The 23709-nt window shown below is 41.9% G+C and overlaps 1 protein-coding gene across 1 annotated transcript in view; it reads right to left on the bottom strand.

Moving 5' to 3' along the window:
• Positions 1-400: 400 nt before the first annotated feature.
• The window catches only part of LOC122240822 (myomegalin-like), a 113610-nt gene continuing 90301 nt past the window's right edge, over positions 401-23709 (bottom strand). The window contains exons 5-7 of the mRNA XM_042993921.1: positions 3711-3787; positions 1012-1135; positions 401-824 (exon numbers count right to left, since the gene is read on the bottom strand). Coding sequence (XP_042849855.1) covers positions 645-824; positions 1012-1135; positions 3711-3787 — 381 coding nt within the window. The 3' untranslated portion in view covers positions 401-644. The remainder of the gene's footprint in view (positions 825-1011; positions 1136-3710; positions 3788-23709) is intronic.

Raw genomic sequence — 23709 nt, 5'->3', positions numbered from 1 at the left:
TAGATGACAATCCTCTATGTCTCCAGAGCATCACATGCTACTTCTATCAGAAAACTTACTAAAATCATGTAACATGTGATATGCAAGTGATGAATCACTGGGTGGTACTCCTGAAGCCAAGACTACAATGTATGTTAGTTAACTCGAGAACAAAATAGATAGATAGATAGATAGATAGATAGACAGACAGAAAGACAGAAAGAAAAAGAAAGAAAGGAAGGAAGGAAGGAAGGAAGGAAGGAAGGAAGGAAGGAAGGAAAAGAAAGGAAGAAAGAGAGAGAAAATCATGTAACATGTTTCTTGATGAGAAGACCTGGGTTGTTCATCTCTGTAACCTTAGTGGTGAGGCCAGTGTCTGGCAGGTGCTCAATAAGGGTGAAGAAGTGAATCCATGTCTCTTGTTTGCCACCATTTGACTACTGTTCTACTTATACCTACTAACAAGGTATAGAAATGAGTCCTGTTAATGGATACCATCGAAGACTCAACCCTAAAAAGAAAACCTTTGGTTGTGGAGGCAATAAAGTCTTGGAAATCATGAAGGTCTACTCTAAGACCTTAAAAGGGAGCGGTGCAGCTGGTATATTCTCCTATAACCTTGAGAACAGGTAAATGACAAGTGACAAATAGAGTATCAAAGGCACCTACTTGTCCCGCTCGGCCAGGGCCTCAGTGTATTGGTCAGGATTGACCCGGTCAGTTGGTACATCTTCCCTGTCCTTGGTGACTCCCTTCAGCTTCTCCGAGAGCTCCAGGTTACACTCTTTCTCTGCTTCCACCAGAGCTGCCATCCGCGCAGCTTCATCCTTTGCTAGCCTGGATTCCTGCAAAAAGAATGAAAAGCTGAGAGGTTTTTACAAAGCCCCACCTAAGTTAGGAGCCCTAGACTGTGGACACTTGATGAGTTGGGAAGGAAAGTAGGGACAGAAAAGGTGAATGCCAGGAGGCAGAGCAGTAGGGCAAGAGGTGAAAGAGGCCCCGTGCGCATGGACTTTCGGAACTCCTGCTCACCTCCTGTAGAAGCTGGATCTTATTCTCCAGGAGCTCGTAAACATGCTCTGTCTCCTGCTGTCTCTCCTCAAACTGGCGCCGGAGCTCAGCTTCATTATGGCTGTTGAGATTCTCCACATCAGCCCTACAATCAAGGAGCATTAGCCAGTCAGAGCTAGTCATATAATTTAGCAAGTGGACCCATTAAAAGTTGTTTTGATAATTCAGAGTCACACTGAAATGAAGCATTTTTCCCTCTGCAATTATTTGTGGAATTGCTCTTTCCAACTTTTCTGGTAATCTTTCAGAACTCTAATTTTTTGTTGCTTGTCAATCAGAATATACTTGACTTTCTAGAGGCTTCATTATTGCTATTGCTTCAAGAGGAGAATCTTTCATTTGGGAGGTGGGCAGTCATCAAATGGTTCAGAATTCAACATCCGTGTTCATCTGTCCTTGGTCTCTTCCATTTAGACTGTTCTCCCAGAGTGCTTTGCTAATTCTCTGCCATTCTTGCTGTTTGAATTTAAAGTGTTCCTACCATTTAGGTCGCTGGAACAGAATATCCATTTGGGCAGCCATAGAAATGCTCTCCTCCTTTACAGTCATTAACCCACAGACTATCCTAAATCTGGCCTGCCGATCCAGAGTTCTATCTAGTTTTCCCATGGTCCCATGCAGAGAACAGACATTTAATCTGTGGAAGCTCAGGGTTCTGGCCCAGTTTTGCTTCTCTGATGTCCTCAGGAATGAATGTCCAGGCGCTAGCATGTAGGGGGTAAGGTGTCACCGGCTTATTTATAGCTAACAACAGCTGTCCTTGGATATCTGAGGATTAACAATTTGGAGGCAGTATCAGGTGCTGAATGATCTTAATTCCGGTTTGGTTTTATTCCTGTTTTAAGCCATTTGTTGAGAACCATGGACCATCTTCTTGTTCTCAGGGCAGAGAACAATATTGAGCCTTCACAGGTTCATGATAAATCAAAGCTGCTCCATCCAAGCCCAGGGGTACTTTAATATCTGGCTCAGAAGGTTGTGTCTATGAAGACCAAAGGGGACTTTCCCAAGGATTATAGGATTCTTTGGTTGATAACGGACACTACTCGGCACCACCCCAGAGGCTATATTTATCTTGAGTTCCCATTTTATTATACAGATTTGGGCAAGTCGAGGGTCTTGGTTGTACAAGGGACACAACTCAAGAAAACAGCCCAAGACCTGTAAATATGCAGACCTCAAGAATCACCAATTTTTACCTTGACTTCATATTCTGTGACAAACGCAATAAACAACAGTTAACTACAATATCTTGAGAATGGAAGTTATACATTTTCTGAGTAACTCAGCAAGGACTGCCTGATTTAATAAGCGACAGCTGTTGTAAAGTCACATGGGCCTTGAACTTGAGGCCAGAAGATGTGGGCTCTGCCACTCAATTGAGAAGACTTTAACGTACCTTAGTTTTCTCGTTTCTAAAAATAGGGATAATGCCACCTAATTAAAAGTTGAACTGACATAAAACATTTTTAAAAACCATTACACAAATATAAAAACTTATTTCTCAATCATTGTATGTTTTCCAAGTCTATTAAGCTTACTTAATGCCTTAGTAAGTCTTTAGTAATACCAGCATCGTGTATATAATTGAGTCTAGTTTTGAGTATTCTCATCTTGCTGGACTGTCATCCTACATATCAAGCAGTACTGTAAAGATAAACAATGCCAGATCAGATTGAATGTATACTAATTCCAGGATGGAATCTAAAAATTATTTTGAATAGAAATTTTAACAGTATTTGTCATTTAAAACTAAGGGTTTTTTAATTATAAAAACTATAAATTATAAAAGTAACCATTTTGACAATACAAAAGTATATAAAGAATACAAAAGTATACAAAGAAAAAAAACAAGACCTCTCCCCATCAAAAACTCTAATCTCACTTCCTTGATACAAGTAATGTTAAAGAGTCTGGGATATAACCCTCCAGTTTTTTTCTGTGTATAATCAAGCAAACACAGGTAGACACAGAAAAGACTGCCTTTAACAAAGGGCTATGCCATAAACATCACCCAGTACTTTTCCCCCTTGCTTAGTCTATCAGGGACTCCCACCAAGAAAAGAATACAGAACTAAATCATTCTTTTAAATGACTGCATAATATTCCACAGTATGGTTATGTCAAAATGTCCTCAACCATTGCCCTGTCGATAGATAGCTGTTTCTAGTTTTTTTTGCCATTTATAAATAATAATGCAGTAAAAATACTTCTACATTTATTCTTTCATTCTCATGCTTTTATTTATGAGGGATAGATTCCTTCCAGAGATTATCTGGTCAAAGGAAATGTGTATTTTTCACTTCATTGCCAGTGCCACATACCAAATATGTTGCCACAATTCAAACTTTCACGAGCAGTGTGTGAGAGTGCCCCATTCCCCCCAAATCTATGTCAGCCCTTGATGGTACTAGCAGATTATTGAAAAGGAAGTTTATAATCTTAGGCCTGGTGAATTTCCAATCTATGCAAGGCCTGTCAGATTGAGTAACAGAGAGCCAAAGGGAAAGAAAACATATTATTTCAGTTCCTCAACTGGACACAGCATTCAAATGCCAGAGTTAAGGTGAAGGAATTTGATTTCAAATCTACTGTTCTCAGATTAATAAATCAGACTCTGAAAAGAACCAAGAGCTCAATTGGTTCAAACTGCAACTCACCATGTTTTATCTAGATGCTGTTTCTTGTCCTGGAGTTCTCGTTTCAGGCTCTCTACTTCAACCTTCAGCTCGATGTTCTGAAAAGCACACAGGCATTAATCATCATTAACTGCCACAGACCCTCTATCCTGGAACCAGGTTCCTACTTGAGTCCTGCCTTGGTTCACAGCTTCTCATTCTATCCCAGCTCTCTTCATGCCTCTTGACATAAAGGAGATTCATATAGATCAGTATCCCGTCAAGAATGGACTATACAGCTTCAGATTTCCCTGGAGCTACTCATCCGTTCTCCCAACCCATTCATTATTGTCCCTGGATGACGAACACCACCCAAGCCTGTTTGTTCTCTAAAGCACTGGACAACGGCATGTATATTAAAATAATTTTTTCTTGGCGGACCTGGTTGGCTCAGTTGGTAGATCACACAGCTTGCAACCTCAGGGTCATGAGTTCAAGCCCCAAGTTGGGCGTGGAGTCTACTTTAAAAAAATAATAATAATTTTTTTATTATATAAAAAATGTCAAATTGCTATATGTGGAATTATATTTAAATATAACTGGGGATTTAATTTTTAAAGAAATCATGTTGTGGGGTGCCTGGGTGGCTCAGTGGTTAAGCATCCAACTCTTGGTTTTGGCTCAGGTCACGATCTCACGGTTTCGTGAGTTCAAGCCTTGCATCAGGCTCTGTGCTGACAGCATGGAGCCTGCTTGGGATTCTTTCTCTCCCTCTCTCTCTCTCTCTCTCTCTCTCTGCCCCTCCCCTACTTATTCTGTCTCTCTCAAAAATAAATAAACTTAAAAAAAAAAGAAATTATGTTGTGAACATTTTTGAAAACAACACCCTGCCTTTATTGTTACATTGGACTTCCATAAATTGCATTTGCTTAAGCTGAGAGGGGAATCTGATGGTAAATCTATGAAGGGGACAATTAATTTTTATTGAGGTGAAACAGCAACAAATTGTGACTTGACAGGCAGAAAAAGGAAATAAAAACATCCCAAGAGAGGTAAAGTACGAACAGAGATTTGGTGAAATGTCCATGGATTGTTCAGCTTCAGTGGCCTGGTGTCTAATGAGGAGTGGGAAAGGAGTATAGAAAATAGTTTGCAACTAGTTTGTGAAAGCCATGCTAAGAAGACTGAACAGTAGTCAGTAGAGAACAAGAACTCATCAGGGAACTTTAGGCAAAATATTGCCATGATCGGGTCTACCTGAGGAAGGAGTTTATAGTAGATGTAAAGAAGATGAATGAATCAGGAGGCAACTGCTCAGATTAGAGACAGGGACTGTCTGGCACCAAAGAAGCACAGGGAGAAAGACTCAAAAGGCATTTCCAAGGCAGAATCCATGAGGCTTTCCTGCTTTGGGAGAGACAGGAAGGAGCAGAGACAATGCCGAGATTTCTAGCACGTGGGTGATAATGCGCACTAGTAACTAAAATAGGGAACAGTAAAAGAGGAGCAGGTGTGTAGGGGAACCTAAAGAGGGGTCTAAAAATACTAGTCAGAGATTTATTTTATTAAGGCTTAGAGCAGAGTACACAGAGATGAGTTAGTCCCTTCCCTGAATATATAGTATTAAGCAGGGAGAATTTTTAAAAAAAAAATTTTTTTTCAACGTTTTTTTATTTATTTTTGGGACAGAGAGAGACAGAGCATGAACGGGGGAGGGGCAGAGAGAGAGGGAGACACAGAATCGGAAACAGGCTCCAGGCTCCGAGCCATCGGCCCGGAGCCTGACGCGGGGCTCGAACTCACGGACCGCGAGATCGTGACCTGGCTGAAGTCGGAGGCTTAACCGACTGCGCCACCCAGGCGCCCCAAGCAGGGAGAATTTTATCAATACTATGTGATGGACTTCATCAGATGCACCTCAGTTTTCCCACAGGTATACTGCGATTGCTTTCTTTTTTGATGAAGATAATAATGTCTATTCCACAGGGGACTTTGTGCAAATTCAATGGGATGAGGTACATAATGCACTTAGAATACCTAGAACTCTGCCTTGCACACAGCTGCTCAACTATCTTTGTCCCCCAGCTAACTAGTGCCAGTCAAGAGACCTCAGCCCCACCAGGAAAAGTATTTAAATCTGAAGGAAGGAAAAAATGGAATGTTAGCTACACTGGAATTAAAAGAAAAAGAAAAAAGACAAAATCTGGAGGATGCAAATTCTGTTGGCTCTATCTTTTCCAAATCCTAGATAAGAAAATGGAGTCAATACTTGAATTAATTTGGCCAAAGATTCCAGGCCCCTCATTTTAAAGATAAGGAAATTGAAACTCAAAGAGTTCCTCTAAGATAAAAACAATAATCAAATCCAGCACTCCATTTTTGCTCTAGCATTTTAGCCACAGATCAGTTCAGGAAGTACGACCAAGTTTTGCTTGATTTAGTAGAAGGTGGTAAATTATAGAATTAGGGAACGTGCCTAATGTATTAGGCAGTAAGTATAGTGGTTAAGAGCACAGGCTTTGAAGGTGATGAGGGCTTGGCAAGTCACATGCCCTCTCTAAAAGCCTCAACCTCCTCATCTATCAAGGGCTTGGCAAGTCACATGCCCTCTCTAAAAGCCTCAACCTCCTCATCTATCAAGGGCGGCTGGGGGAGATCATAAGGGCACCCAACTAATTAGGATGTTAAGAACATTAAGCGAAATAATGCACAAAATGTACACTGTGCAATACATGGCATGCAGTAAGCATTCAGAAAATGTTAGCTATTATTAACCATAAAAACCAAAATTTGCCCTCTCTGACTAGGATAGCTGAAGTTCTCAACCAACCACATGTTGAACTAATGTTATGTCATGGAAAGGAAAGAAAACTATTACACCAAAGGTAGGATATCCCAGACACCTGCACACAAATCCACACCCAATCTGAACAGTCTTTGCGTGAGCATTACCCTTCTGAGATAAGTAGAAAAGAGAAAGGAAAAGGAGGGAAAGGAAGAAAAGAATAAAGAGGAAAGACAAAAAACAGAACTACTTCTTTAGGTTTCAGCATTACGTCTACTCAAGTCGACAATGAAGTTTATGAGGCTCATAAGGAACTGCTAAAATAGTTTCATCTCCACCAAATTAGGTCCTAAATCTTATGATCAGTGATTCCAGTGGATCAAAGCACTTTCATGGGTGTCACAAAATCGACCATGTGGAAATGCAAGTGCAGGCCAATTTCCAGCACTATGACGGTCCAACCCCTCTTCTGTAACCTCTTTCTGCAGAAAACATCCCTGTGTACTAAATCAAATTTATCCATTCTCCACTAGTAAATATTCATATGTAAATTGTCAAATTCTAAGTACAGCTGGAGTGGATCCCAAATTAACTGCATCTGCTTATTTTACCACCAAATCTTGCCAGCTCTTTGTCAAGGTAACTGAAGAAATTTTTGTATTCAAGAAAGAAAGGGGTGGCTGGGGTGGGGGGTTGGTGGAAGAGAGAGCCTCTTTTATTTATTTATTTTTTTTTTACATGTCCCCAGAGGAGTATTCCCCCATCTAATTCAAGGGAAAGTTTCAGTGATGAAGCTAAAATTAAATTATTAGAAACAGAACTACAATAAACTTTTATTATAATGAAACCCATATTACCTACAGCTTGAGAATTGGGCTAATGATGAGTTTATAGATTAACAGTGTTTAATCAGACTTCTCTGTGTAGGCAGCTTGTTTTGTTTCGGGAAAAATCACTTGACCAGAGTCCTAACAGCAAGTGATAAACACAGGATTCTCAAGTCATTTCCACCCTGGTGTTTATTGCAAAGTTCAACACACAACTGGGTAAAAAGCAACCAGCAGTAACCAGTTACCTGACTCTTCTCCAAGGCTTTAATTTTAACTCTACAAATTGTTCCACTCCTCATAGAACCCCAAAGTGACTATCCCTTCTAAAAACAAGATTTTCAACTTCTTGCCCCAATAGAAGCTACAGCAAAGTGAATTCTAAAATGTTATTTACAAATAAGAAATGGTTTTTTGCCTGACCAATTTAAAAAAATCTTAATGTAAAATGTTATCAATCCTTTCAGAGTTAGAGTAGTAGCATTATTACCAAATATATTAACTAGGTTAATAGTTTGTACACTATCTCCCACCAGTATTCCACCAGTCACTTTTAGAAGTGGGGAAGGGAGAAGTTTAAATTGAAAAAGTGGGGTGACAGCCAGGCAGTGTTAATGGATCTGCCCTGACTCCTGTAGACCCTTCTCCTCCACACTTAGCACACTCTTAGTGTGGAAATGGACTTTAAAGTTCTCTTGGGGAATAATGAAGATGTTCAACATATATTTCTTATACTTAGTATGCCTGCAATCCAGTTGAGGAGAGAAGAGCTTTTAATATTAATTTAATTAATTTAAATTCTAAAGGTAGGGGCGCCAGGGTGGCTCAGTCGGTTAAGTGTCCGACTTCGGCTCAGGTCATGATCTCATAGTCCGTGAGTTCGAGCCCCGCGTCGGGCTCTGTGCTGACAGCTCGGAGCCTGGAGCCTGCTTCGGATTCTGTGTCTCCCCCTCTCTCTGACCCTCCCCCGTTCATGCTCTGTTTCTCTCTGTCTCAAAAATAAACATTAAAAAAAATTAAAAAAAAAAATTCTAAAGGTATTTGCTAGGGAGGTGGGTGGGAGATGGGCTAGATGGGTGATGGTTATTAAAGAGGGCACTGATGGGGTGCCTGAGTGGCTCAGTTGGCTGAGCCTCTGACTTTGACTCAGGTCATGATCTCATGGTTCATGAGTTCGAGTCCCACGTCGGGCTCTGTGCTGACAGCTCAGAGCCTGGAGCCTGCTTTGGATTCTGTGTCTCCCTTTCTTTCTGCCCTACCCTGTTCGCACTCTGTGTGTCTCAAAAATAAATAAATATTAAAAAAAAAAAAAAGAAAGCACTGAATGTTGTATGTAAGTGCTGAAATTACTGAATTCCATTCCTAAAACCAATATTGTACTGTATGTTGGCTAACTGAAATTTATAAAAATAAATAAGCAAATAAATAAAGGTATTTTCTAAAAATACTAAGATACTAAAGGTGACCAGTGATGAGGAAGTTCAGATACGGCCTAACCCAGGGAAACTTCATGGGTGAGTAACATATAGAAGGGTGAAGGTCACTGTAGATGAGGAAATATGATAGTAAGATAGAAACTGCTATATAATCCAAATGTACAAGTGCCACTCAGTAGCTGACTTATTTCAAACATAAATATTTGATAGAGCAAAATTCTAGAATAATTAAAAAATTTCCATCAATTGATGAATAGATAAACAAAATGTGGTATACCCATACAGTAGAATGTTATTTGGCCATAAAAAGGAATGGTGCATGCTACAACGTGGATGAACCCTGAAAACAATATGCTAAGTGAAAGAAGTCAGTCACAAAGAACATAACTCTGTTTATATGAAATGCCCAGAAAAGGCAAACCACAGAGAAATAAAGAAGACTGGTGGAGGGTGGTAGACTGGGGGGAAGGGAGGAAGGGGAAAGGGGAGACAGGGGCATTGGGGAGTGATGGTTAATGAATTGCAGTTTTTTCTTGAGTGATGAAAATATTCTAAAATTCATTGCTATGATATTTGCACAACTCTGAATAGTATAGAAACATGGATGTGTAATTGAATTGTATACACTTTAAATAGGTGAGTTGTAATGGTATGTGAATTTTATCTCTATTAAATTGTTATAAAAATGTTTCAAAAAGTCCTAGAAATTTATAATAGTTATAATTAAAGGATAACCATTGCAAATAGCTTATTGCACATGCACTTAGAACAGTATCTAGCATATAGAAACATCATTACTATATCTAAATTACAAAGCAAAACTACACGATCTCCAAGCTTCTCTAACAAAGATTAGCACTGGGTATTTCAAAATCTCTTTGTAATCTCTCCCTTTTCCATGGTTACCACCCTGTGAGGTATTCCTTCCTTCTCATTGGGATCAGAGCAAATAGTCTCATTACTGGTCTCCCCAACCTCAGCCTCTCCACCATTTAAATTTTTCCTAAAGCATATTTCTCATTAGTTTACTCCCTTTACTAAAAAAACTTTTAATGGTTTGTAACCACACAGCAATTAAATTTTACTGAGCCTGATAACGGAATCCACTCAAAATCTGACCTTAACCTACCTATTCATCTTCTCCTATCACACTCCACCAGCCTGACTGGATCTCTCGAGCATGTCCTATGCGTTCTCATTGCCTTGTCACTGTCCCTCTTTCAGCTTCATCCTTAAATGCCATCTCCCTTGTAAAGCCTTACTTTACCCCCCATTAGAAGTCATTTCTTTATTTTTTTAAATTTATTTATTTTGAGAGAAAGAGAGAGTGTGTGTGAGAGTGAGGGAGAGGAACAGAGAGAAAGGGAGAGACAGGATGCCAAGCAGGCTCCACACTGTCGGTGCAGAGCCCCACCCAGGACTCAATCTCCCAACCCTGGGATCATGACCTGAGCCGAAATCAAGTGTTGGATGCTTAACTGACTGAGCCACCTGGGGGCCCCAAAAGTCATTTCTTACGCCTCTGGTTTTTCACATCATTCTCTTTGTATTTTAACAGTTGCACACTGTAAAACGCTTTGTAAATCTACATGTCTTATTTCTCTACCGTAGGGACAGAGAAAACGATGGTGCCTTGGAACTAGCCAGGTGTGCTCTTTGTTAGCTTTTGCCTTGCAGCTTTGTGATGGTGGGATATGGGCTTCAGGGCAGGCAGACCTAGAAAGGCAGAAATGCCTTTTTGCCACTTATTAGCTGGGTGACCTTTTCTGTGTAAGTTCCTTTGCCTCTTAGAACCTAATTTCCTCAGTGATAAAATGGGGTGAGAAAAATTATCTTGTGGGTCATAGTGAGGGATAAATGAGATAACCTATGTAAAGTACCCAGCACAGTGCCTGACTCACAAAACTAGCAGTTGTGATGAACCTGAAGTCCTCCCAGGTCTTTGCACTTGGACGCATAGTAAACACATTGAATACGCAAACCAACAGACTGCAAATGAACCAGGGACAAATGCACTCCAGGGAGAAGTGGAATGACAATGTTTGCTGGATGAATAAAAAGGTGACAGGATAATGCTGTGTACTTGTGCAAGAAAACCCACTTTTTATCTGAAACCTTTAAAAGATTTTCTCTGCTCTAAACAGAACATTCTCTAAGAGGTATATTGTTAGCCCATTGGAGACAAAAGGTTACTAAAACTGAGGCATAAAGAAGAGAAAGAATTCTGAATCCAGCTTAGGATTCCAGCCTCTTCTTCTTCCTCTGCCCTCCCCACAAAAGGGCCAAACATACTACTCCTGTGCACTACACCGAGACTCAGAGATACAAATTAAGCTCTTAAAATGGACATTTGAAAGGGAAAATTGACCACGGACCAAGTATTAGATGACATTAAGGAATTACTTTTAAGCTTTTTGTGTACAATAATAATAGTGTTGCCGTTATGTTTAAAAACAAAGCCCTTATGTGTTCGAGGTATATTCTAATGTCGTTCCAGACACATTTCTAGGATGTCCCAGAGCTGCTGTAAGGAGGGGAGGACAGAGACAGCAGACTGTTGGTACCTGTTGAAGCTGGGTGGCAGGACACGGGTCCCCAGGACATGGGACAGGTACATAAGAGGTTCTCTTCATCTTTTTATATGTTCAAAAATTTTTATAATAAAATGTCAAAAGGGGCATTTTCAAAATGAAAAGGTAAAATGTTCATTTTGTTTGTTTGTTTTTTGATTTTTGATTTCTGGCATTACTAAGATCACTAATAACAAAGAACATTTGGCTCCCAGGTGACATAGATCAAGGGGGTTAACTTCCGGTTATAAAATAAGTCACAGAGATGAAAAGCACAACATGGAGAATACAGTCAATAATATTGTAATAATGTTGTTCAATGACAGGTGCTAACTACACTTACCATGCTGAGCACTGACTAATGTACAGAATTGCTGAATCAATGTTATACACCTGAAACTAATATAACAGTGAATGTTAATTGTACTTCAATAAAAATAATTAAATTTAAAAAGTTAAAAAATAAAATAAAACAAAAAAGCATTTGGCTCCCTATGGCAGCTCCTTTTAGCCACCATACTTATATAGAACATTGGTGCCCTATTTCCCAAGATTGAGTGATAAAGAAAATAAACCTCCCTCTAAGTGCCTCTTAAACTTGAGAGTCTCAGAATACAAATGGATATGGGGTCATAGGGAGGAAGGAAGAAATGTAGAAATAAATTACAAACAAGACTCTATTGGAGAGGAATCCGCACCTTCCTTAACTGGTAGACTGGACGAATTCAAACTAATTCACGGTTCTCTCACTTCACCTCTTACCATTTCCAGTCTCTTCAACCCCAACATTGCCTCACTCACTCTCTTCCTCCCTCTCTGCCACTCACCTCACCCAGCTTGGACTGTACCCTTTTGGTCCAACACAGGACCAGGATGCCATCAGTGGTTCTCCAGCAGCCATTTAAAAAAAAATTTTTTTTTAATTTTTTTTTTTTTTTTTGAGACAGAGAGAGACAGAGCATGAACGAGGGAGGGGCAGAGAGAGAGGGAGACACAGAATCGGAAGCAGGCTCCAGGCTCTGAGCCATCAGCCCAGAGCCCGACGCGGGGCTCGAACTCACGGACCGCGAGATCATGACCTGAGCTGAAGTCGGACGCTCAACCGACTGAGCCACCCAGGCGCCCCTCCAGCAGCCATTTTTTCTGATAACCAGAACTCTGAGTGATGGTAGCCTATGGCAAGATAGTCTCCAAGGCTCCTTCCAGCCTCTGGTGGTACCACTCTCCTCTCCTCTAAACCAAGATCTTCTACTGATTGAGAAATCACTCCCGTGTGTGTCCTTGGGAGTCATCAAGTCTCTACCAGAGCTGCTCTCAGCCTGTGATGGCTTCTTCCCTCTTTGCAAACCTGTTCTTCACTACTGTTAGACTCTAGCATTCCCTCCTCTAGGAGGTTGTCTCCAACCCCCCAATCAGAACAAAGAGTTCCTTTCTCTTCACTCCCACTACACTTGTTTATAACTAAGAGGACTATAATTTAACACCCATACTGGGACTCTTTTCAAGGTGAAAATATTATATTTATACCAGGACAACAGGCAACACTGGGACTATCCTGTACATTGGGATGCATGGTCATCTGAAGCCTGTCTCCAGCATAGCAGTCACTTCACTCTGCCCTGATGAGTTATTTAAAATGTCCAGCTCCCCCTCTCAATTTTGATGTCTAGAAAAGTACTATGCTCTCAGTAGCTCAACTATCTGTTTTGGGGATAAACGGTTTATCACCAGTCTTGAGCTCCTACCTCACATTTTTGTTTCTGTATTTAACTTCATGCAAGCATGTGGGTGTTTCAATTAATCTTCAAGCACCTTGAGGACAGATTATATCTTATTTTGTATCTATCACAGTTTGCTGCTGGGGTAAAAGCGGACACTGAAAGAAAGAAAGAAGCTGGGCTGCACACTAGCATACATTTGTTGATAAAATCAGCAAGTAAAGTACATCCCGAAGATTAAAAGTTGCTGGAACCAAAGTTCTTCCCATTGCAGTTCTTGACCTCTAGAAGGTCTCAGTGTAGTAAGAGGTGAGCTGGGGTTGGCACGTGAAGGAAATGGGTATCGCACCTTTGCAAGACAGCAGGTTACAAGCCAGAGAGGAGACTGCTCTTCCATATAAGAGTCTTTGAGACAAAAGTAAATATGGCCAGGTCTCACTTCAAAGCAATTCTATAAACTAAAAGAATTCAAGAAGAAATAGATTAGCCGGAGGAAGAGTCTCAAAACCTTGTGAGCAGACCCTCTTATAATTTGTGATTATTCAAAGTGAAAACTAACTCTCAGTGGGTGAGTTTTATTTTAAAAGCTTCTCTTTTTGGGGGCGCCTGGGTGGCTCAGTTGGTTAAGCGTCCGACTACAGCTCAGGTCACGATCTCGTGGTCTGTGGGTTTGAGCCCTGCGCCGGGCTCTGGGCTGATGGCTCAGAGCCTGGAGCCTGCTTCCGATTCTGTGTCTCCCTCTCTCTCTGCCCCTCCCCCGTTCATGCTCTGTCTCTCTCTGTCTCAAAAAAAAAAAAAAAAAAACAACCAAAAAAAAAAAAAAAGCTTCTCTTTTTTGAATCATACCCCTTCCAGGGAAAGTGTAGTTCATAAATATTTTTTTCTGCATGCAGAGTTAAATTTCTTTTCTGGACCTCACTGAAACCACTGGGGCAAAGCCATAGATCTATAAAACAGGGTGAAGTATTGAGTATTTTCTAAAATTTTTTTAATGTTTATTTTTTGAGAGAGGGAGACGGAGAGTGTGAATGGGGGAGGAGCAGAGAGAGAGGGAGACAGGGGATCTGAAGCAGGGTCTGTGCTGACAGCAGAGAGCCTGATGTGATGCGGGGCTCAAACCCACAAACTGTGAGATAATGACCTGAGCTGAAGTCGGATGCTCAACTGACGGAGCCACCCAGGCGCCCCACTACTGAGTATTTTCATAAGGGTTCTGTGTGTTCTGACCAAGGGACAAATGGCTGGTCCCTACTCAATCCCTAGAAACACATTTTAGTAGCTTCCAAGTGAGTTCTTTTATGGATGAAGTTTCTTTCCATTCACCCAGTTTTAAAGCAAAAATTGAACTCTAGTGGGTCTAAGTATTTGGTTCTGTCATTAAGTAACTGTGTGGTCTTTGACTAGTCACCCCTAAAGCTTTCTGTTTTTATACAAAGAGACTCTCCCTGTCTCCCGTAAGAATTGTAATATAGCCTGCATCCCCCGCCTTAGCTGATGTGAGACACCTAGCCAGAAAGTGTTCAAATGCAAACAGTAAAGTCCTCAGACCCCAGGGCAGAGGAAAGACTTTATCCAGAGTGCAGTCCCTGCCTTTCTACAGATTCCAGGTTCACTGTCATCCACTAGCACAGTTAAGCCCCAAATTAGACACACAGGTGGCCCCAACATGTGACAAGTGTCCTTCATTGTCAGGGAAAGGACAGTAAGGCAGTGTCCTAGCCTCAGTAACCAGAAGACTACAAGGCCAGGGCACTCTTCTGCCAGACACTGCCTTAGTGTCCAGTCCTCCAAAGAGATGGAAAAAACCAAGTGGAAAAGTTTCAGTTTATACAGTACAAAATACAAGGATCTGCATCCAAATACAAACTCCACTATTCAGGTCACTGAAGCCCTACCCATGTCAGTCTGTAGCAGAGGTGTGAAAACAACACCATTTCCTTCCTGGACCAGTTTACCTTGGTTAGACAAACACAGACATCCATATCTGAGTAGGCACTTAGGCCATGGATGGATTCTCAGGTGATCAGATATTTGGATAGACACAGCCAGGGCTCATGTGTTAGGGCACGGGAAGAGAAAAAGAGACAGAGAGACAGAGACAGAAAGGGTGGTCATTGGGCAGAGGACAGGGTAGCTGATTGTAAGCTTTGTTTATTTGTATTTTCATCTAATATTTACTGAGTATCTACTTTGGATGGGCAAGGTACTCTAATAGGCACTAGAAAGAGCAAGGCAGAGGCGATCACGGTCCTCAGGGAATTTATAGCCTATGGTGGCAATTAACCAAATGATTATAATAGAGTGTAATAAATGGAGGAGACCTAGGGGCAAGTGGCTGGCTCAGTTGGAGCATGCAACTCTTGATCTCAGGTTTGTGAGTTGAGCCCCACGTTGGGGGCAGAGATTACTTAAATGTGAATTCTTAGGGATGCCTGGGTGACTCAGTCAGTTAAGCATCCAACTCTTGATTTTGGCTCAGGTCACGATCTCATGGTTGTGGGATGGAACCCCATGTCAGGCTCCACGTCGGCTCCATGCTTGGGATTCATTCATTCATTCATTCATTCACTCTCTCTCTCTCTTTCTCTCCCTCCCCCTACCCCTCTACCACTTGCGTTCTCTCTCTCTCTCTCTCTGTCTCAAAAATAAAAGGGGAAGATGAACTCTGGCGATGTATGGAATGCTCCCTTTTTTGGTAGCTGTACCTGGTTGTAAGTAGCCCACTGGTCAGTTAGGGCCTATGGATATTTGGAGGTGGGTCACCTGATAGGCCTGCCTGCATTCAGCCAGGTGGTCACTGTGGGCCCTTTCTGCATTCCACTTCTCAATTCTGTTTGCCTAAAAGTGGCCTCTACATACATCACATTGTACCATACCACTACCCTAAGTACCAAGTCCTTTATTTTCCCTTGGCAGCTCTGTAGTTTCAGATTTATAGCCCTCCTTCCTGAAAGATTAGAATGAGGGAGCTGGGAAGAAGAGCAACCCAAGTTAGACTCAGCTCCAAGAATGTTTCCTGGGAGGCTAAAGCTAGGAGTTACAGGATTTGTGTATCTGCTGCTGTTTATACCTCCACCTGCATGCATTTCCATTTAGCTATCCAGTGCTAGGTCTCCTCTGTTGTTGTTGTTGTTGTTGTTTTAAGATTGCATTTTTTAAAATATTTATTTTGAGAGAGAGTGAACATACATGCATGGGGGAGGCACAAAGAGAGAGGGAGAGAGAGAGAGAATCCCAAGCAGGCTCTGCACTGCCAGTGCAGAGCCCGATGTGAGGCTTGTTGCCACCAACCATGAGATCATGACCTGAGCCAAAGTAAGGTGTTTAATGGACTGAGCCACCCAGGCACCCCAAAATATCTGACATCATAAAGGTGTTCAATAAACATTAGTTTCCCCAAAGGTGGTAAGGCACCTAAAACACAGGAAGGAGAGAGAGTTCTTTTTGGCCAACCCTGAGTTTAGGAACCCAAGAAAAGACAGATGAAAATGAAGTGTCTGGATTTTGATGGTGAGTGAGCTGGTGGGGGGCGGGGCATACATGAGAAATCACTGTACCTTCTACTTATTTTTGCTGTGCACCTAAAACTGCACCAAATGATAAAGTCTATTAAAAATATGGGGGAAAATATGAGAGGTGTCTCAGGCTTGTTTTATTTAGACTCTGAGCTCAGAGGTCCCAATATACACACTGCCTTGGTGTTCACACTGATCTGTAACCTAAACCCTTCTCAGCCACCCCGTAAAAATCTTGGTGGGGTCCCAGAAGCCTGTTGATCTTGTCCAACTGAGCGCGCAAATGAGAAAATATACACATAAATACCAATGATCTCAGTGATTCTCTCCCCCTCCCAGCACATTCCTTAGCAGGATGAATCTCTCTCACTTGGCTGGAGCCTCTCTGTTCACAAATAGGCCTGGCCGGGCTTAATTTAGCAAAGTGCAGGCCTCCTGCGAAAGCCAGGGGTGAGGCTGGAGGCCTGCAATCCCCAGGGCACCTTGTGTGGAGACAGGAACACAGCCCCACTGAAGGGGCTGCAAGGGATACTCAGAATGATCGTTTCCCCCAGCCATTTAGGAACTGGAGCTCAGGGGAACCATCCTGTGTTTTCTTTTGACTTCTCTTTGGGCAGCAGGTATAGAATTGGGATAAGTAAAAAATTTACTTTGGAGTTAAAAGTATAAAAACTATATTAATTTTTCTATAGATAAATTGGTACCCAGGAAACCTATGGCCTACTAAATATTTTAAAGTTACCCGTGGCATCTAACATGATCTGACATTCATGCCCAGATTCAGCTCTCAATTTTTGGATTGTCACTTGCTTTGATCTATTCTCCAAAAAGGATAAAGCCACTTGTCGGTATTCTGCAAAGTCCAGGATGAAGTCCATTTCTCACACTGAAGCTTGCACTACACACTGGAATCGAAGTTCTAACACCTGGCAGTCACTCCCTTAGAAGCCTGGCTGTGTTCTGAAGCCAGATGCCATGATCAGGCAACTCTCCTGAAGTTATTATACCTCTGCTTGGGACCAGGGACACCACTTAAGACTGTGGACTCCAAGCTGTCTTGTCCAGGATGGCAACCACCAGCCACCCACAGCTACTGAACACTGAAAATACGACTAGTCCAAAGTGAGATGTGCTGTAAGGATTTCAAAGATGTAACACACACCGTTTGTAACACAAAACTAACCACAACTGCAGAATATATAAAATCTCAATAATTTTTAAATATTGATTTTATGTTGAAATGATAATATTTCAAATATGTTATTAACATTAATTTTGTGTGTTTCTTTTTACTTTTTTTGTAGTGTGGCCACTAGAAAACATTTAAAAAAATGTTTTAAGGTTTATTTACTTTTGAGAGAAAGAGAGAGACAGAGGTGTGAGCAGGGGAGGGGCAGAGAGAGGGGGAGACAGAATCAGAAGCAGGTTTTAGGCTCTGAGCTGTCAGCACAGAGCCTGATGTGGGGCTCGAACTCACAAACTGCGAGATCATGACCTGAGCCGACGTCAGACACTTGACTGACTGAGCCATCCATGTGCCCCTAGAAAACTTTAAAGTACATCTTATCTTTCCATGTGTACATTTCTTAGCTCCTTCTAAATTATAAGCACTTTGTGGGTTGGATGGATCTCAAACTTCCTCTGCAGCCTCAACATAATCTTCAACAGCACTGAGTCCGTAATGGAAACTTAGAAAGTTTGTGGATTGACTGCAAACACCTAGAAGTGGCAGATCACCCAAATCTGAGCCTCTGTGTCCTTGATTCTAAAATGTGGGTGGTAGTAGAGTCCACCTCCCAGTGTTATTATGGGGAAGAGAACTTGAGAGGGAACAGGGGCTGGAGAAAGGAGGCATGGAGGAGGAGAGATAGGGAGACACCTGTGGTTTGCATTACAATTCTGTTGGACAGTTGCTGCTCTCTAAGTTGTTAGGTAAAAGATGTACTAGTTTGAAGTACATTGCACGAAGACATGCTCTGACCTGCGTCACAGTTAATTCTGTGGTGTAAGAGCACCGCTCAGAGTTTTTATGGGGTTATGGCATTCATCAACCAACGAAATACACAAGTGACTCCAGCTAATTATAGGTGAAGCAAAACTATCTAGGGGGTAATTACAACCGACACCAGGTGACTAAACCAAAGTCAGATCACTATTCTACCTAAAGTATGTTCAGACAGTAAACTGCAAGTGTCAGGAAGGCACAGACCCCCTGTATCTTCTCACCATTGTGTCCTCATTGCTAGCACAGTGCCCATACACAGATGATTATTTATCAAATGAAGAGATGTTCAGAATAAAAACATAACCCACTCAAACAATTCTCACAGTCAAGAACTTCCTCTTCTTACACTTTCTTTTCTCAATTTGTTTGCTTTCTACTTCTGTCAACCCTTCCCTTGAAGAGACCGCTCAGTTCTGGGAGTTTCCCCAGGAATGCTAGCTTCTGGACATCTCAGGTGGAGGAAACAGCAAACGATGGAAAGGCAGTCCCCTTTCCACCTTTTCTGTACAGATGGACTTCACCTGAAACTTCTAGGTATTTGCAGTCAATCCACAAACCTTCTAAGTTTGTATTATGGGCTCAGCGCTGTTGAGGATTATGTTGAGGCCACAGAGGAGGTTTGAGATCCATCCAACCCACAAAGTGCTTATAATTTAGAAGGAGATAAGAAATATACACATGGAAAGATAATTTCCGGCCAGGCATTAAGTAACAGATGCCAAATAATGCATCTGAACTGTAATTGTTGAGAGAGCACAGAGAGTGAAAGATGATTTCAGGCAGCTGCGATGAGGAACGAGCACCTGAGCAGATGGAATCTGAGTTGGATGCTGAAGCCTGAGTACAGGGTTTGCACAAGCAGAGAAAAAGGATACAGGTAATCCAGGTGTGAACAAGGATGTGTCGGCTGGAGTTAGCACACATGAGGGGAAGTAACTGACTCCAGAAACCTGTTTGAAAATACACAGAGTGAGAATACAGCTTGCTTCCTACTTCATTAGGAAAACTGAAACAACTAGAACAAAACTCCGACAGTCTCCTATCACCACATCCATCCATTCACCAGCATCTGAGCTCACATACCCTGTCTTTCCACTTGTGACCACAGATCAACTGTCCACGCTCCTGTCTAGAGACAAACCTCCCACCTGGCATTAGGTCTCATTCTCTCTGCTGCTCAAAAATAACATCCAGAAAGTCTCCTCTCTCTCCTCCATCAATATTTCACCTTCTACTGGAAAATTCTGTTGGTATACAAATATGTTATTTTCCATCTATCTTTTCAAAAATCTTCTATGGACCCCACACTGTTACTAGGTACTATCCTGTTTCTTTGTTCTCCTTTGCAACAAAACTCCTCAACATATTCAGTAATACTCACAGACTCCAATTCTCTCCTCCTTTGTTAAACTAATACAATTAGGCCTTTGCCTCCAAAAGTCCATCAAAAGGACTCTAATCAAGATCACAAAGGGCATTTGTGTTGTTAAATCCAAAGGTCAATTCTTAGTTATTACTTGACTCTCATCAATGTTTCAAAAGGTTGATCTGGCCCTCTTCCCTTTCTCACTTCCTTTATTTGGCTTCCACAACTCCAGACTATCTTGGTGGAGAGTCCCACCTCGCTGGTTGCATCTTCTCCTTCTCCTTCCCCCCAACTTCCTGTCAGATTGACCCAGGGCTTATTCTTTGGTCGTTTTCTCTTCCTCCTTGATAGGTCTCACTCCCTTGGTGATCTCACAGAAGTTTCATGGCTTTAAATACCAACTATATGCTGACACCCCCAAAATGTATATCTCCAGCCCAAGCCTTTATCCAGAATATCCACAACTCCAGACTTATTTTTTTTAATTTTTTTTAATGTTTGTTTATTTTTGAGAGAGAGACATGGCACAAGCGGGGGAAGAGCAGAAAGAGAGGGAGACACAGAATCCAAAGCAGGCTCCAGGCTTTGAGCTGTCAGCATAGAGCCCGATGTGGGGCTCAAACTCACGAACCGCAAAATCATGACCTGAGCTGAAGTCGGATGCTTAACCAACTGAGCCACCCAGGTGCCCCAAGAACTCCAGACTTATATATTCAACTGCTTACTTGACATTGCCATTGGAAATGTTCAACAAATATCTCAAACACAAAAGTCCCCAATTTACTCCTCCTCTCCACCCTCAAACCTACTCTATACATAGCCTTCCCTATCTCAATTAGGGAAACTCCATCCTTCCATTTGCTTAGGCCAAAAGCCCAAGGGTCTTCCTTGATTCCTTTCCTTCTTCCACGTTCCACAGCCATCCACCTGCAATCTCATTGGTGTCTCCTTCAAAGCTTATCCCCACATCGATTGCTATTACTTTAGTCCGATCACCACCATCTCTTCTGTCAATTACTGCAGTGGCTTCTTATCACCATCCTGGCTGGTACCCTTGTCCTTCTCCCGCCTATTCTCAATACCACAGCCATAATGATCTTTTCAAAAGTCAGACAGGACTGTCATTGGTCAGATCATTCCTGTGCTAAAAATCCCTTAATAGCTTCCCTTGTCACTCAGAGTAAAAGCTGAAGTCTCTAAAATGATCTACAAGGGCCACTGTGATCTATACCAGCCCCATTACCTCTGGGGCCTCATCTCCCAACATTCTCGCCCTTTCTCATGTTGCTTTAGCCACAGTGTTTTCTTTCTGTTCTCTGCCTGGAATATTTTCCGCCAAGTTATCTGTTTGGCTAACTTCCTCATTTCCTTCAAGTTATTGCTTAAAAATCATTTTCTGTGGCGGGGCACCTGGGTGGCTCAGTCGGTTAAGTGTCCAACTTTGGCTTGGGTCATGATCTTGCCTGCTTCAGATCCTGTCTCTCTCTTTCTCTGCCCACTCCCCCTGCTCCCCGTGCTTCTCCCGCTCTTTCAAAAAGAAAAAATAAACATTAAAAAAATCATTTTAGAGGTACCTGACTGGCTAAGCTGGTTAAGCATCCGACTTTGGCTCAGGTCATGACCTCACAGTCGATGAGTTCAAGCCCCACATCCGGCTCTGTGCTGACAGCTCAGAGCCTGGAGCCTGGTTTGGGTCCTGTGTCTCCCTCTCTCTCTCTCTGCTCTCTGCCCTCCCCTGCTCACGTTCTGTCTCTCAAAAATAAATAAACATTAAAAAAAAAAAAGAAAGAAACCACTTTATATGGCATAGCTACTTTGGAAAATAGTTTGGCAATATAAGTTGAAATACACACTTATTATGTGACCTAACAATGCCACTACTAGGTATTTACCCCGGAGAAATAAAACAAAGACTGGGACACGAATATTTCTAGCAGCTTAATTAATAATAACAACCTGTATGTTCATCAACAGGTGGATGGATTAAAAAACTGTATAATATTCATGCAGTGGAAGACTACTCAGCAATAAGAAGGGATGAACAACAACATGGATAAACCTCAAAATCATGGTACATGAAGGAAGCCCTATACCAGAATCCACACTGTATTACTCTGGTTATACGAAATTCTACAATAGCAAGACTGAACTATAGACAGAAAATAGAGCAGTGGCTTCCTGCAGCCAGAGATGTGAGAGGATCAGCACCCATGGGACATATAGCAACTTCCTAGGGTGATGGAAACATTTTACATCTCAATTGTGTTGTGGTTGTTGCATGGGTATATATATACATTTGTTCAAATTCACCAAACTATACACTTAATACAGCTGATTTAAACAAAAAGATAAAACAGCAATGATAAAGGAAGTGGCAATGTAAACAGTCAAGTGCAAAGAGTAAGCAAGGAGCTTGGCACAGAGACCACCATCCATGGCCTCAGCTCAGCGCTGAGGACTGTAAATGTTGTGAGAGTAAAACCCAGTAACAAATCTTCCTCTGTTGGCCACTAACATGTCTATCTACTTCCTTTTCCACCTCTTCCCTGCAAAACAAGTGGGAAGATTAGACTCAAACATGGTTCCCCATGATCCCTGCCTCCCAGGGTTCATGCCTTTGTGGAATCCCTTCCCCTCTAGTATGGGCAGGATGCGTAACTTGCTTCTAACAAGGAGAACATGGCAAAGGTCACCACATATCACTCCTGTGACTATGTTAAGTTTTAAGGCTCTGTTTGTCAGCAGACTTGCTCTAGAGCCTCTGCTGACTTGAAGAAATATGTGGCCATGTAGGGAAAGTCCAGGTGGCAAGGACAGAGGTGGCTTCAAGGACCTGTGGGCAGCATCCAGCCAACACCCAGCAAGAAGCCAGGACCCTTGGTCCTCCCACGACAGGGAAATGAATTCTGCCAACAACCCATGTGAGTTCAGAAGCCAAATGTTCCCTTGTGAAGCCGTCAGGTGAGAATTCGGCCTGGCCAATATCTTGGTTATAGCCTAGTGAAACCCTGAGCACAGAATTCAGCTGAGTCCTGCCTGGACTGCTGACCCACCTAAATGGTGAAATAATAAATATGTATGTGTGTTTCTAAATTTCCCAAGGGGCACCTGGGTGGCTCAGTCACTTTAGAGTCTGACTTTGGCTCAGGTCATGATCTTAAGGCTTGTGAGTTTGAACCACACATCGGATTCTCTGCTGTCAGCACAGAGCCCGCTTCATATCCTCTGTCCCCCTTCCCCCACCCCTCCCCTGCTCACCCTCTCTCAAAAATAAACATTAAAAAAATCAAATAAAAACAAATCATTTTCTAAAACTGGTCTCCCCTGACCACTTTTTGAGACTGCGACCTGCCCTCTTCTCTTAAACGTTTTGAGCCCCTTACCCTGCTCTACCTTTTTCTTTCTTTTCCCGTGGGGACTTATTGTTTTCCAATATTGTGCATATTTTATTTATTTATAACATTTACTGTTCATTGTCTCCTCATGGTAAAATACAAATTCCATGAGGGTTAGGAATGCTAGTCTATTCTGTTCATTGATATGAACACACACACACATTCCAACCACCTCCAATAGCATCTGGAACATAGTATGTGTCCAATAAATAGTTTTAAATGAATGAGGCTTAATGCTTAGGTTTCAACTATGATGAAACCTATTCTAATTGTCAGCAGAGACAGTGGACAACTAACCACTATCTATCACAACCTGAGACATCTAAAATCTACTGTTATGTCACCTCTGAGTCTGTTCTTCCCCAAATTAAAAATTCCAAGTTCATTGCCCTTTTCTCATAAGCCTCATTTTTCCAACTTTTAA

Source organism: Panthera tigris, chromosome C1, assembly GCF_018350195.1.
Source record: "Panthera tigris isolate Pti1 chromosome C1, P.tigris_Pti1_mat1.1, whole genome shotgun sequence".
Taxonomy (NCBI): domain Eukaryota; kingdom Metazoa; phylum Chordata; class Mammalia; order Carnivora; family Felidae; genus Panthera; species Panthera tigris.
This window is presented reverse-complemented; position numbering and strand designations above follow the sequence as displayed.